Source organism: Psittacula echo, assembly GCF_963264785.1.
Source record: "Psittacula echo genome assembly, chromosome: 3".
Taxonomy (NCBI): domain Eukaryota; kingdom Metazoa; phylum Chordata; class Aves; order Psittaciformes; family Psittacidae; genus Psittacula; species Psittacula echo.
In genome coordinates, this window is record NC_137736.1 from 63,531,980 (window position 1) to 63,547,908 (window position 15,929).

Genomic DNA, 15,929 nt, shown 5'->3' on the forward strand with positions numbered 1-15,929 from the left:
TGACAGAATGCCTCCACTTTTCTCCCAGTGCCCCTACTCACAGGTTGCAGCGTGGCAGAGCTGTACCCAACCCCTGCAGCAATGGGGTGGTACGTGAGGTGAGCAGGGAGCAGGGTGCATGGGAGATGCTGCGGGGGAGGTGGACTCCCATGGGTGAGCCCCCCATGCTGAGTGGGGTTTTATCTTGGGTTGCTTTTCTTTTTGAATAAAAACTTCCTTTGCATTTTTTTCCCTGAAGTTGAGGGAACCCAAATTGTTTTTCCATGTGTGGTTTCTCTTTTGCTTTCTGTCAAAAGAATTAGTGGAAAATTTTTAAAGTATTATTCAAAGATCTTGATTTTCCCCCCCCCCCCCTCTGGGCTTACTCTTTACTTTGGACTGATGCCTCGTTTTTCAGTAGCAGATCAGAGCTACTGAAAAAGGTTCCTGCTAGACCAGCAAAATAACTTCTTATAAATTAATCTTATACTCTTTTAATACCTTGAGATGGATAATTGTATGTTACTGGCATTGCCATGATCTAAAGATGGTATTAAAATAAAGATGCTTTGGGCTGGCACTTTCTTGCTGTCCTGAATTAATTCTCTTGTAGGCTGTCTTCAAAATAACTTGGCATCCTTGCAGCTCTGTATTACTTGGAAAGCAAGAAAGTAAATTTTGGAAGTAACTTGCTTCCTATTATTGGAATATCCAGTACACAAAATTAGTGTTTACTTTTTGTTAAGCACAACTTCTGGGGATTTCTGTTTCTTCTGCTAAATCCTGTGTTCAAGTTAGGGTGGTGATGGTTCTTCTGAATGAATTACATCAGGGTTTCTTTTAGCTGTATGGCAGCAGTATTTTCAGATGAGTTCTTAAGTTTTGAATGTTTATGGAAGTCCCACGTTTAGAGCACATTTCCTCCTAGGGCTTATGTTTTTCTCATCTATTCCTATCGTTGTTACAAATGCGTAACTTACTGTAAGGGTATGAATTAAGGGGAAAAAATAAGTATATAATTCTCCTAAGAGTTCTGTTATTGCCCTTGCTTTTCTACATTTGACCTATTTTCCACACAGATAAGTGACCTGTACCTTACTCACACATGACGCTAATGTTTATGCTTATTTATGTGCTGAGTATTTGATGTGCTGTTGAACTTCGTGACTTGCTGGTTCTATAGCAGGTGGAAGTAAATGAAAGTAGAAATGAGAATGGCTGTTGTCAGAGGAAGCACAAATGAATGATGTGCCAAAAAAACACTGCAATTATTACTGACTTCAGACCTCAATTTTTAACTGCTTGTTAAGGGTATGCTGTGATAGTAATTCTTTATCTGAATATGATTATTTATATGCATAACACACTTCATATGTGACCTCTGTTTGCATTGCTTTTAGGATCCCTGTGAATGCTCCTTCTTCACATTCTTCCATGAAGGGTGTGTGTACACAGAGGGTTTAAAAATTACTTTTAAAGGAAAAAATTTCTGACAAATACCACACCCTCTTGCTGCAAAGAAGCCTTGTGCTGTTTTCCTTTAGTTATGTTCCCTGTTGTTTTCTTTTTCCTCCCTGAGATGCATGCTACCTGAAAGTTGCCCTGGAGTATTTAGTACTTTAAATACTTTAGTATTTAGTGGTGTTACTGGCATAACAGCCTGTATGATGAGCCAATACACTCGATGTATCCATATCCCTCTTGAATCAGTGGTGAGTTGTGCACGGGGTCGTCCTTGAAGTTAAACCTAAAAAATCATGTTTAAATCCAAACAAGGGTGGTTATCCCAGTTTAACCTAGTCAAATTGAGACAGCTCTTCAACCACTGCAGCCTTCATATGTGAACAGATGTGCCCTTCATTTTCCCAGAGCCCAGAAGCAGCATTTTTGCTTGTGGTGGCTTCCTGAGCAGGTGTAATTGCAAAAGGGTAGAACTTGATGTGATCCTTATCTTAGTCCCTGCCAAGGAGAGCAGGCTGTCTAGGGACAACTTATCTTGGGTGAGAATTTGGAGAAAACTAGGTGAAATAGAAAAGGGAATGGTGGGAATGCAAAGGTAGCGACCTCCTGCTATTTCACTCTGGTCTTCATGTTCTGCCTGCTTCACTGTTTCCCTGTAAATCTCTTGAGCTGGCATCAGGCTGAGTGCTTGGGTCTCAGCAGTTATCTGCTGGTTGTTGCTGTGCATCCTGCTTCTGGCACCAGGTTGCCAGTGTCACCATGTTATCTGGAACAGGGGTCTCCAAAGCGGAGTGTGTGCACTGGATGATGCATTGGGGTACAGGAACAAAATGCTAAGACTTCAGTAGTACCTGCACATAATTTACAAATGAATAAATGTACGTATGTGGGGTGGTGCACTCAAAAAGTTTTTTTTTACTAATGGTTATACATGATCAAAATAGTTTGGAGACCAAATCTCTAGCAGATGGAAAATTAGTTTTCTTTCTATTTGCCACATGATTATGGCTTTGCTAAATGCAGCCCTCTGCAAGTACAGCGTCCTCCCTGCTTTATACGCTGTGTAATGAAATGAATCCCCAGGTAATCTGGCTGAATGCCAGCCCTTCTCCAGCAGAAGATGTAAATGAAAGGGTCTGGCTGAAAGAGAAGCATGCTTGCAGCCTTCCTCTCCAATGTGATGAATTGAAGTGCATCCGTGTGACCACTTCCTTTTGAGTTGTCTGGGATCTGGTTGGTTTCCCAGTGCAGGCGAAAGAGCTGTTTTCTTCTCCTGAAGTGAAATGCCTGGTATCTGATGCTCAATTCACTGAGGCCAGTTAAAGGAAGGAAAGGGAAGGGGCACAACCAGGCAGCAGTGACTGAGGCAGGGGGAAAAATTTGCATGGCAGGCTGGTGGGCTGCAGCAAATGCAGAGGTGACTTGGGCGGCATCCCTACTAGTCCATCCTGCTGTGTATTCCTCCTGTCCTGCTGCTCCTGTTCTCTTGGAGCAGTTCTTCCCTGCCCTCACCAAAAATGAAAAAGCAGGAAGGAGCCTGCCAAGGCCCTTTGGACAGACAGCCTCTGGCAGGGCACAGCAGTCGGAGCAGGGTCTTGCTCCTGATGGCAGGTGTATGAGCTCTGGCTGAACCCTGTTTGGAGTCATGAACGGGGGTTTGTGCTAATGTGGACCAGGCAGCACAGGGAAAGCCATTTGCTGCTCTTTACACTGCATGGTGTAGAAACTTGGGCAAAGGAGTAGGGAAAAGGAGCGGGTTGGATGGACAGATGGACATACCTTGTCAGTCTGTGTCGCAGTGGGCACTTTCAGGGCTGACTATTAAATGCCAGAGCCCCCAATCTCCCAGATGGGAGATGGGTTGCAAATCCAGCTTAGGTGGGACTCATGAGCTTGAGAGGCTTGAAGTCCTTCCCTTTTGCTTGAGTTAAAACTACCTGGTTTTTTTTCCCTTTCTTTTTATCTAAACAGCATTTCTGCTAGAACATACACGCAGGCTTCAGATGGCCTGAGGTGAGGATTCAAGCTCAGAGCGGGATTTGGTCCCTTGTGCTGCACCTTCTCTCACTCACGGACCTTTCATAAATGGTGCTGCCTCTGTTGCACACCACCTCCCTGTCTTACAGGAGTGCTTTTGAGGGCAAATAGTTTTAAGGACCATGAGATGCTCAAATACTAGAGTCAGATCTTTACACTGTAGGGGAAGCAGCCAGTGGAGGACTGATAAGTAAAGAGATTAGTCATCTAGGGAATGGGTGCCTTGACCACTTCCTTCTTCCTACCTAAAATAAGCAAAATCAGGTAAAACTGCAAGAGGAATACAGTTCTGAGATTACAGTGTGTTTAATATTCTGCAAGTGGAACTGCAAACAACAAAAAAAGTGTTGATGCTAAATTAATTCATTATAATATATTATCCAGTACTAAGCAGTAGGGTGATTGAACTTGAGTTATAATGAAAGTATTTTTGTTTCCCCTTAATGACTACAACCTGGTCTAGTGGAAGGTGTCCATGCCCATGGCAGGGGGTTGGAACTAGATGATCTTATGGTCCTTTCCAACCCAAACCATTCTATGATCTTTTGAAGGGTATTCTTTTGCTGCTTACCGGCTTAAACATGCTGCACACAGCCCTGCCTCTCTGTTGCTGCATGTAATGCTGCTCCTGCTACTGTAAAAGTGCTGATATGGAAAGTAAGTTCCTGGATAAGCCAGTGGGTGAGAGGAAGAGGGTGCTGAGGAAGGAGGGGAGGGTGGGCAGGGACCAGCAATCTGCCTGGGGGGGATGGAAGGGAAGCTGGATTAGATACTAGGATGATTTCTGCAGATGCATGACCTCAGTGCTATTGACCTGAAGGAGTGGAGGAGGTCTTGAGGCTTCCTGTAGCGACACACAAGGCAGACATGTGGACTAGAAAGAACTGTCACTTCAATAGTAGTACTTTAGGCTATTATGGTCTTCAGAAAGCAATGTTGCATGTATTTCCTGTTGGTTAGAAAGTCCCTCTGCTTGGAGAAGATGAATTCTTTATGTAAGTCTTTGGACTCTTAATTTTCTCTGTCTCCCAAAATAGGGTGAGAGAAGGGAGGGGAAAGCAGCACGGTGGGTGAAGTGGAAGGGCAGATGATTACCACAGATGCTGTCAGTGCTACACACACGTGGTAATAATTTCTGTTTCTTGTGCAGTATGCAAATATGGAGTTGCATTATTGAATAAAAAAACTTCAAGGCAGTTTCATGTTGAAACAGATTTATTCAAACTGGAGACCAGCTGATAGTGTGAATGAAGTTCAATAATCAAACACTTATTCATAGGCAGGCTATCTGAATCAGCTCGCAGTCTCTTTCTGAGTCTTGTGAGAGATTGTGTTGAGAACGCTTGAAATTTTAAAGGGTGACTCACAGTATATTCCCCACCAAACAGTTAAGCTGTTTCACTGGTCTGATGTGTAATAACTTGTTTTTCCCTCTGCTGCTGCCTAAATCTACTCCTCTAGTAGTGTTGTTAAATGTGAGCCTTTTTAATGACTTTTTTAAATGCAGCAGTCACTCAGTAACCCAGAAGTTTATAGGTGTGTGGAAGGTTGCCACAGGTAATGCAATCCTGTGCAGTTTCTTAATCTGGGCATCAGGCAAATCACTCTTGAAAGAAATCCAGTCCTTGCAGCGAATAGGGTTTTCTGCATTTTCACTCACGTTGGGGCAGGCACTGATGCCCCAGCTCTCTCTTCTGTCCTGTGGTCCAGCCCTGGCCGTATTGCCAAGTCCAGACAGGCATTATGATCCTTCAGCAGAGAACCCTGAGGTGGCTCTGAGATTCAAAGACAAAGTAAATGCCCCCTGATGCCTAGGGTGCTTGGGCTTTCTTCTGATGAGCCACTGCTGTTGCATTTGCAAAGGCTGGGGAGTGGGACAAGCCTGTGCAGTGCCCTTATGAGATACAGACAAGCAAAAGTTATTTGGTGTCACTGGGAGGAGAGGGGGAAAGGGATAATTTCTGTCCCTGACTCCTGATGGGTCATGGGGAGCAAAAGGGAGGGAGTTGAGACAGGAGAGAAGCGGGGCATGCAGTGGTGTCCAGCTGGCCCTGGGTCCATGGCAGCCTGCCTGGGAGGGAGATCCCTGGTCCACTGCCAGTGAGTCTGGGAGAAAAGCAGCTACCAATGGTGTTAGTCAGAGCATGACTGCTGTTCAAAGGGCTGGCGTGCTGTAAGCATGATGGGTTGGGCGTTATCTCATTTCCCCTTTCATGTAACCCCAAGGACGGGGGAGACCATTTATGAAACCCTGGCAGTGAATGGAGCCAGAACCAGACTGATTATGTGTAAGTAATTTCTCCTTTTGTAGCACTCCAGTTTGCATGTTGTTTATTTTCCCCTGGCTGTCAGTGTTCCTGTTTAAGCCTTAAAGGTAATAATATTCAGCAATGAGGGCGAGGAAGAATGCTTTTCTTAACATTAATGTCAAACATAGAGTGATAAAATTTCTGCAACGTTTTGGCTTAATGGGATGGTGCTAGTGGAAGCACTGAATAGTTCTGACTGCTGTAATGCTCACTAGGGATGCTTTTTCACAGCTCATGTAAGAGGCCCCAGAAGACATGCAGAAGAGTGAGCGCAGTGTTTGTATTTGAAAATGGTGGCAAAAATAGGCTGCTGGAGAATTAAAGCTCAGTCAGCCTGATTTCAATTCCTAGTAAGGCATGAATGCAACTAACAGTCAGTGTATAAGCAGTTACTGAGTAATGCAGCATTAAAAAAGCCATGTGGATTTCTAAGAACAGATCATTTCAAAGGAGCCAATTTTCCAACTCTGACAGATAATTGTGCCTCTTAAACAGAAGGGAGGGAACAAATGAGGTGTATCTGCTGATTCTATCTCGCACAAAATTTCATAAGCAAACAAGAGAAAGAGGCCTCTAGAATTAGAGCCAGGGTGATTAACTTCGTTGGAGCACAAGCCTTGCAGCTTCTCTTCTGCTTCCGTGTATCCACCCATCTGTTCTTGCTACTGGTTTGTTGCTGTCTTAGATGGTTCACAGAATTGCTGCTGCCATCTCCTGTTCCTTCATCATCTCCTTGCAAGACGTGTTAGTTTGGGCTCAGTGGTAGGTTTCACTGCTCTTGGCCTTGTTCAAGAGAAGCCCAAGCAGTTTGGAAATAATAGTCTAGGTGAACTTGCCAGAAGGGAGGTGTGCAGCTGCTTGGAAAGAAGCATCTATTCAGGAATTCCTGTTTTGATAGAGTCACCAACAGGACCTTCCCCAGCAGTACCTTCCTGACAGCACCTTGCAGGAGTTCCTCCTTTCCCACTTGGATTCAGTAACTTGACCAGTGACCTGGATGCTAGAGCTGAAAGTTAGCTCATGAAGTTTGTGTCCTTGAGTTGAAGGAATCTTGGGGAGCACAGGAAGTGAATTCAAAGTGGTCTTGGCAGGCTGGAGAGAGGGTGCATGATGAAGAAGTTGAAATTTCACAAAGAGAACTGCTAACAGATGTACTCATAAAGGAGAACTCAAATGGCCATAGGCAGGGCCATTTGGAGGATGTATTGAAAAGACAACATGTCTTATGATGTGCTTGCACAGAAAAACAGATCTTACTTTGGAAACATTGTGTGTAAAATATAAAGAAGGATCGACCTAGATTTTTTCTTAAGAGACTGTGTATTCATTACTGAAAAAGCCTGAGAGCTGTTATCCTGCCAGAGGATAACAGAGAGGCTTTATTAGAGCAACAAAGTACTTGAAGAAGATTGGAAAGAGTGCAGCAGCCACTAGCTGGTGTGTGCTGCTTTACTGAAATCAGGAACGGGTTGCATCCATGGATGGCAAATCTATTTTGGTTGTGAGTTAATACGTCTGTAGTCTCTGTAAGTGAAAAAGGAGGAATATGATACCCCTACCCAGGAATTGGGATCACTCTTTTCTCCAAAACATCATTTCCTCCTTTCCTGTGCTCTGTTGCCAAAAGCAGATGGGTACATCAGATTACATAGGTGAAGTGAGGTCCCAAAATGGGACCCATGCCCAGACATATCCTGGATGATTGTGAGTTAGTTTGGGATGAGAAGCACCCATGTCTGTGCTGTCTGCATGCAAGAGGGTATGTGCATCTCTCTGCATGTCAGGATGCAGACTGCAAAGAGCCATCCAGCCATGCTGGGCAATATGTAGCCCTCCTGTTTGTCTTCGCCCCCTCATGGGAATTGCAGAGGAGGAGGCTAAGAAGAATGGCAGAGATGATGTCTTCCCTTTCTGGCCATCGTTTTTGTGGGGCTCGGATCTGGTCAGTGTGGCTTTGGACTCTGTAGATGGAATTATAACAGAAGCCAGGGCCATGGGCAGACTCAAAATAGATGAACATTAAAGTCTTTGAGATTCAAAAAGTAACTGGGGAGTAGTGTTTATTGGTTTTGGAGCAAATTCCATTGTTTAACCGCTAACAAGAGAAATGCCGCTTTCACTTCTTCCAGCAGCATGCTGGCAAAGGTCAAGCCTTTCTGCTGTTAAGCGTATTAGAGGAGAGGAAGCTTTTGACAGCTCCCAACATCAAATACTTCCTCCAATCAGCTGCTGCAACTCCAGTCCCACAGCGCAGGAGGTGTGCTGTCTGCTTGTGTCTGGCACTCCAGACCCTGCAGTCTGCTCCTGCTCCACTCACCCTGCAGATGGGTGCCCTCCGGGCCCAGGAGGGGACACTTGGTGAGGAGAGCAGGTCTAGCAGTGGAGCTGGTGTTTCCTATCACTTCTAGGCAAGGGGCCCTCAGCTGAGCAGCACAGTTCATCCCAGAGCATTGCTCAAGCCCTGTCTCAATATAAGTAGCAATAGCACTTTTTTCAGAAGTTGCGTTTAAATATCCGTGAATTCAAGAGGAGGGAAATGACTGTTGTCAGGTGAGAGCAGGAGTTTTATTTTTATTGGTGCTGTTTCACAGAATCGTAGCACGGTTTGGGTTGGTGTCCTGGGCACCCTGTGCCAGTGGCTCACCACCCTGATCCTAAAAGACTCCTTCCTTATTTGAATGGCTGCAATTTTGTCTTGTTGCCTGAGGTTTAGTCAGCCTGGCTCAGAGGTCCAGCTTTAAGTCAATTTGCCGTTAGCTGTTGGGGTTAGCTGCTTTGACCGGCTGATGACAGGGAGAGGATGGCCTGTAAGGCAGCCCCAGGGGCTTTCTGGTTTGATTTTGGTTTTTACCCCCTTTTCTTCTTTTGACCTGGCTGCACCTTTACAACTCGGTGCTTTCGGGTCAGGCAGCAGCCGCAGCACGCTCGGGAGGAGTGCTGTGCAGAGGCGGGTGCGGCCAGGGGATGGCGGCTCTGGGGCTCCGCCTGCCGGAGCCGGCGGGAGCGCGGTTTCCTCGGGCTGCGGCTCCTCCTGCTGCGGGTCGGTGCAGGGATGGCTTTGAGCGCGGCTGTTGGGAGAGCTGTGTGTGAGGGGAGGTGGGACGTGCCGGTTCAGGTCCGTGGCCCGTCCGTCTGCACCACGGCGTGAGTCAGGGGGTTCAATAATTAATGAACGTTTATTTGAACGCTGTTCACGTGCAGATGGCTTATCAAGTATAGTAGAGCCATATTCTAATTACAAGTGCTTTACTGATTCTGATTCACTGGGAGAGGTCCCCATCCCCTGTCCCTGAGTCCTACCCCACTCCCTTCCCTCTTGCCCAGAGTGTAGGGTTACCTGCTGCTGCAGACCTGATGGGAAGGGATGTGTTTGCCAGTCCTGTGCCGGTCATCCCAGCACAGGTTGCCCATGCTGAGGGGACACCTCACTTCTGCTGAAATGCAGGGATGATTCTTGCGTCTTGCTCCCTTGTGCTGGGTGTGGTACTCGATAGCCCTTTGCTCTGCACCAGCTGCATTCACTATCCCACAGCCCAAACCCCAGTCTCCCGCTGGTTTGGCAGGCTGTGTCGGCTGGGAAAGGGCTCTCGTGAGAGGAAGAGGTGGTCTAAAGGAGGGTGCTGGTCCTTGTGACTGCGGTGGAGGTGAGGGAGGAAGGAGTGTGGTGGTGGGGGAAGGAAGAGCGGTGGAAGGAGAGAAAAGGAACTAGACCTTGACTTTTCTGTGGTGGTGAGCTCCTAGGTCAGCTCAGTCATCTCGGCAGAGTGGAACAGCTGAGGCACTAGCACGTGTTTCCTTCCGCTTATTTTGCCCTGCGAAGGGTGATCTCACAGGGTGGCGAGACAGGCGGCTGCAGGGTGTGACTGTCTGGCTTCTCCACCAGCTCCTGCAATGCAGGCACCTCACAGATCTCCGTGCAGAGGGTTAGCCAAGCTACCTGAAGCACAGAGAAGGACACAGACCTGGCCAGGACCTGCTGAGTATTGAACAGCCCTGGGGATATGTCTCCACCTGTGTGCTGCTGTTTTGGTTCATGGTGGTCCACTAGGGATGCAAATTAAAATACTAATGGGAAATGTGGATGTAAAGTGATAGTTCCGTCCCATAGTCAACCTTTGCTTGACAGCACAGGTCTAATTTCATGCCTAGCCCACGTCCAGGCCCTTCTCTTCTACCTCAGCAGCATTATCATCACTACAGAGCCACAGCTGCTTGATCCCATCTTTTGCTGGTGTTGCAAGCTCAGGTGCCAGGACCAAGGTGATGGGCTTGGCTGGACTGTCTCAAGCTGTTCGTGGGGCTCTGAGCTGCATTTTCCCTAATGCCCAGTCTGGGTGACTGCAGACCGCAGTGATGTGGCAGTGCTCATGAGCATGGTGTCTGTGGGGCTCACCCTGTCCTGCTCTCCCCAGCCATAATTTGGTTCACAAGTTTCGTTGTAGCACAGCTCGTCTGGAAAACGGATTGCTGATACACTAGGGCCAACTGTCACAAAACTGAAAAAAACCCTGTATTTTAGCCAGGCCAGACTCGTTAATAAACAACTCAAATGTGCTTTAAAAAGTGTTAATTAAGGAGTTAATGCTTGTTTTTCTAGTTCCCTTTTAACAGATGCCTGTTCACATTCTCTGTGAAGCCTTGCAGCTTTTACAGTTACCATGAATCAACAAACTGTCCTTGCTTTCCTATAAAAGTGGAACTTCTGGCATGTGAGCAATATATGAAATAGCATGCATTGCAGTAGCAAGAGAGGACTCTTATTCTGTACTGTACAGCAAGTGGTTTATTGTGGTTTTCTCCATGCTCAAGAACAAACTGCTCTTGCCTTGAGATTTGCCACATTACTTTGAGACAAAGCTGTAGTGCATTCTTTCTCCTAGGTTAGTAACTGTCCACTGATAAGTTTAATGCAACTTTGCTGCTACTTTCGTACTTGAAGGGCATTTGCAGGAAGAGATAAGTGGTTCAAATGAGGAAGCTCTATGCAGTGGTATGGGAAACAGCGGCTTGGAAAGATAACTTACATTGTTAATTTGTCCACAGAAAAGGGTTAGCGATAACATTAAGTGGCCTGAAGACAGAAATAGATGGAGCAAGAAGCAGGATGTAGAGACATGGTGGAGAAGGGAAAGCAAAATGAGGCTCTGTTGATACAGCATAGCATTTGGTGTATACAAGTAAAAGCAGTTAAGAAAGATTAAAAAGGTGCATGTGCATTGTCTGCCAAAAATCTTGTAAGAAGGCAAGGAATTGTGCATCAGACTTCACCACAATGCATTGAATGTTGCAGATACACTACAGTCCACTAAAATACAGTTTTAAATATCTGAATAGAGAAGCTTCCTGAATTGCCTTTAGGGTCAGTATGAAATGCAAGCAAAAATGCCATAGATAAAAGCAGCATGTCATATATAGCATATTCATTTAATGAATAATCATTAAATGCTGCTGTAAATCTGGGGCTGGCCCTACTCAGTTTTGCAGCTTGAGAGCACGGAGGGCAAGTAGTCATGTTTTCACACGATGTATTTGCTTTTAAGTTATGTCTGTCTATAAACAGACAAATTAATACATACCCTTCCGAGTGACCGAGAAGAAAAAATATGTTTTCCTGAATTCTTTTCTAAACTCTACAAGCATACTTTGTAACCATTAATCTCAATGAGTGGTAGAATAGTGTTATGAGGGTTAGATATTTGTGCTTAAAAATATTAACCTTTAAAAATTATTTGCCTTGCTCAGTCTGAGCCAATACTTACATGGGAGAAAGCTGCCTTTGAATGGATTGCAGGGGATGTGAAAACTGTACCTTTACAATCTTTTCTCCGTAACCGGTAGCAGGCCAAAAGGCATGTTATTAAAAGCATGCAGTGGAAAACGCCAGTGAGTAGATTTGCACTTGGAGGTGGCCTGGAGCTGTGGTATGAGCAGAGTTGGGACAAGTTCTATCTGGAAGCATGTCCTGCATGTCCCCTTCAGATCAGGTTGTGGCCTCATTTCTCTGTCCCCATCACTGGTGATAAGCAAGGTTTTAGGCTCCACTTGTTACAGCTCTGTGTGGCAAGTGGAAGGGGAGCAATGTCAGTCTTGAGGATATTGCTGCTTTAACTTGCAAAGGATTGTCTGGGGCCTTTGAGGTGTGCAAGGGATCCAGATTGTTTTAGGAAAACTGAGCTTGAGCCCCTGTCCACATAGGAGAGACGCAGCTCAACTCGTTTGGTCATGCAGGTAAATCACCCGGACCTGCTCTAGGAGGTGGCGGTAACTTTCTGTTCCTAGTTACTCCTTGCCCTGTGCTGAGGATGTCAAAGATGGCAGTGGTCTTCGAGGATATGGAGAGTGAAACTGGCTGCCTTCATCTCAGAAAAGAAGAAAATCAGAGGGTATTCTTCCTTTCTCAGCAGGTGGGAAGAAGGAGAGAGAGGGTCTTCCCTTCCCCTTGACACTGACAGAGATTCTTGTGGTGGGATAAGATAGCCCTGTGAGGCTGTTCACAGCTCACCGGTGACTCCAGTGATAGCTCTTCCCAGGCAAGGACCTGGCACCCAGTCACGCTCATTTTGATGTCTTGGGTTATGCATACAGAGTTGTTGCCTGTGGCTTTTGTTTTTGTCCCCCCAAAAAACCACCCAAGTTATGTATCCAAAGGAACTGAAGTTGTGACAATCATTTTCAGTACCTGGAATATCAGGAAATTTGTAAGATTGAAACACCTCAGTGATCCAGAGAAGTTGATTTACAGCTGTTGGCTGTTCCCTCTCCAGGTTTTCTACTTTGTCATTAAAAAAAATACCAACAGTGTAAGTAAATTGCACCCTTTTCTGTAGGGTGGAGGATTTGCTTCCTTCTCTCCTTGATGGTTTTGAGATGGAGACTTGGCATGACACAGTTTGTGGAACCAGACTGTGAACTTCGATGGGTTTGTCCTTTTCTCGACAGTGTCAGTTTTTTACAGGGTGAAAGGAGGAAGTGGTTTGCCAATTCACTTTTTCTTTTTTTTTTTTAAATAATTTATCACAACTACCAGTAATAACCACAGGGAAAAGATGCAATCAGTGAGTACTCAGTGTAAAGCTGTATATGGGAAAGGCTGCTCATTGCGGACCAGCTGCCAGCGAGGCTGCACCCTGCCAGTAAGTGTCCACACAGTCGCTGGGGCTGAGGGTCGGGCTGTTGAATCTTCCTGAGGGCACATTGTGCTGCTTTCTGAACCGACAGCTGGGCAAGGAGTTGAACAGTCTTTTAGTTGTTCACAGGGAAATTCTTAGGAGCAGGACCCATGTGTGAAATGGTGATAAGTGGAGTTAGGAAGAGGATGGATAATGCTGGGTTTTATTAGTACTGAAAGCAAGTGTCACCAGTAGCAGAGCTTTGAGCAAAGTCCTTCGTCATTCTTGAAATGTGTAGAGGTGTCCTAGTATTCCCAGTAGATTTTTATCCATTGCTCATCTGGAGTGTTTTTAGGGACGCTATTTTGTCCCCACCCAGAACAGAGGATTTGTGGTCGGTTTGAAGATACCCCTTTGCTGACAGAGGTTTTTTGAGCAGTGCTGGCCGTGACCGAGGAAGAGGACGTGGAGTAATTGAAGCTGGAAGTGTAATTCCAGTGGAAGGAGTAATTTTGTCTCACCTGTTTCAGAAATTGCATCACTTCTGGCACCATTTGAGGGAATCTTTATCTTCAGAAGTCAGGCACTTTTCCAGCGAAGCAGAAATTTTACGGTAGGGCAGTTGAGGTTTTTTGGTTTAAGGCTTTTGTGCTAATTCTTGAATGTTTTCACGTGCTTGAAAATATTATAAAAAATCCATATGAGATCATATTTTTTAATATTTTTGTGCTGAACCTGAAAGTAGTCTTTTCAAGATGAAGGCGAGGGGAGTGATGTTTCCATTTTACATTATTCCAGATTTCCAGTATGAACTAATTTCTTTTGCACTGTGAACTTCCCTCTCAGTATGTATTTTTCTGCATGGATGTGGATTACAAGTTTTAATAACTCTGAAACCAAAATGTATATACTTAAAAATTAAGATTTTTTTTTTAAGTGGCTGAAAATTGCACCTTGCCTGTTTCTTGAGTGTTTTTATGTCTTCAGCTTTATTTTTCTAGAAAAGTGAGCTACTTTTCATATTTTGCTTTTGAAAGTACACTTTTGCTTATACTAAAAGCCATCAAACTGCTAGTCTGACCTTTTAAAGGTGATAACCTCTAGGGAACTAATGCTTTCTACCTTTCTTGGAAATGCTGGTCAGAGCATAGGACACAGGAATATACTTCTCAGTATATCTGATTTCCTGTGCTATTTCAAGTGTTTTATCTGTGCTCCTAGTGCCTCCTCCCCTTTCCTTTGTAATGTGTTTCCCCTGCCTTCTTTTTTTGGGCAGTAGGGTCTGTTTGAGGTGGCTGTGTGGTATGTTCTAAGATGTACAACCATGATCATTGCTTCTGGGCTGCTAAATTGACCACCCTTCACCATTTAGCTCAGTGTTATTCTTACAGCCAGCAGCATCCAAAGTCTCTGGTACCATCTCAGGAGCTCACGGCTGGGTTGTCCTTCTAAAACCTCAGCACTTGGAGCTGTAAAATAGCATCACCTACTGCTTTGGCAGTCATATTCGGTTGTATGCCATGAGGTGGTGGTATCTTCAAGCATATGCAGGTCATCAGGCACCTCTTTCATCCTTCTCAAGGGGAGCATGCCATCTTCTCTCTTTGGCAGTTTAATTTCATTAAGTGTAAAGAACACAAAATCTGGATGAGAGGCTTTTCTTTCTCTACTTGCAATGTGGTGTAGTCATCTGAAAATTATATTTGTGAGATGTAAAACAAAGGGGACAGCAGAATAACTGCTGGGCAGTCAACAGAGTTGACAGAGCAGTTTATAGGCTGCTGTGGTTTTGCTTGCATTTGTTTAACTCTGATGAGTTTTGTTGTGGAAAAAACTGAAGACTTACTAATATTCCCACTCCTTCAGTGAAAGGGCACAGTCAATCTGGGGAGAGTTTTGAGATCTCCCACTAGCACTCCAGCAAAACCAGGTCTCAGCAGTTGCCCATCTGGCACAGCTTGGCATTTCTGCAGCCCTGGAAGGGCTCGCTGCTTCAGGGGCACAAACCTGGCTATCAGGGTAGGCAGTTCCCCAGGTTGTCTGGGGCAGCGCATCTCCAGGCGGTTTCCTTCATTTGCCACCCATTTTAAGGTTCTGCTTCTGCCTTTGTTTTTTGAGGCTTCCTCAGTCTTTTGTAGCATCTACTGGGGAACATTCAGTCACCCAGAAAGCCAGCTGACACCGGTGCTTTTTACCCCCATTTCCAAAGGCATTTTATCCCATTATGGTAAAGTAAACTTTCTGGATATGTCTTCAGTAGTAGGGTGCAAGTAGAAGTCAACTTGTTTAAACGTAACACTTTTGAGTCTTCTTTTTCACACTTAGTATCTTCATGTAAATGTAAATCTTCGTGCTTAAATGTAAAAGTGTATTTCTGGCTGGGTTTGAAAACCTCTTGGGAAGAAGCTTTTAATTCCCAGGCAGTAAATTACTCTGAAGGGAAGGTCCTATATCTAGAAATGAAGATTGGGAATTTCTTCTGGTTTTCCACATGTTCTGGGCTATGAAGATTAATCTGAACTCTGAATTTGCTGTCTTTAAAACAGCCTTACTCCATCTTTTTGGTGTGGGTTCCGTCCTCCCGCCTCCTTTCTCTTTTTTTAAGATGTTTATCCAGTGAATTTCAGGGTCCGCATGAGTAATTGTATCCATCTTAAAACTTCTGCTGCTTGCCAGCTAGTTTATCACTCTTTTTTTAGAGAAGCTTAAGTACAAATGGCAGGACAAAACTGATTCATGCTGTGTCATATGGTTTGTTCTTTGCAACCTACTCATGCATTGATCATCCGCTGATTAACAGCATAAGTTTGTAGCTATAACGCTAACCTGCATCTTCAGCTGCTGGGCTGTCATTCCTCTCTGCTCTCAGTTTGGCCTGAATTATTAATGCATATGTGGGTTAATCCGTATCTCCCTCTGGCTGTAGGGAGAAATACCGGCACTGAGAAATACGGCAACATTTTCCCAGTAGAGGGAGGTATTGTAAAGCTTAGCCAAAGCAGGATTCCACTTGCTGGATTAAAATGTGCCTTTT

General features: G+C 45.0%; 1 protein-coding gene across 2 annotated transcripts in view; it reads left to right on the plus strand.

Moving 5' to 3' along the window:
- Window positions 1-12,522: 12,522 nt before the first annotated feature.
- The window catches only part of LIMS1 (LIM zinc finger domain containing 1), a gene marked incomplete at both ends in the record, with an annotated part of 46,340 nt that continues 42,933 nt past the window's right edge, over window positions 12,523-15,929 (plus strand). The window contains one exon of one of the 2 annotated variants that reach the window (XM_080612707.1): window positions 12,523-12,919. In XM_080612707.1, the coding sequence (XP_080468833.1) occupies window positions 12,867-12,919 (53 nt within the window). Of the gene's footprint in view, window positions 12,920-13,307; window positions 13,509-15,929 lie in introns of those variants that run through there. The other variant, XM_080612708.1, reaches the window with a different exon arrangement.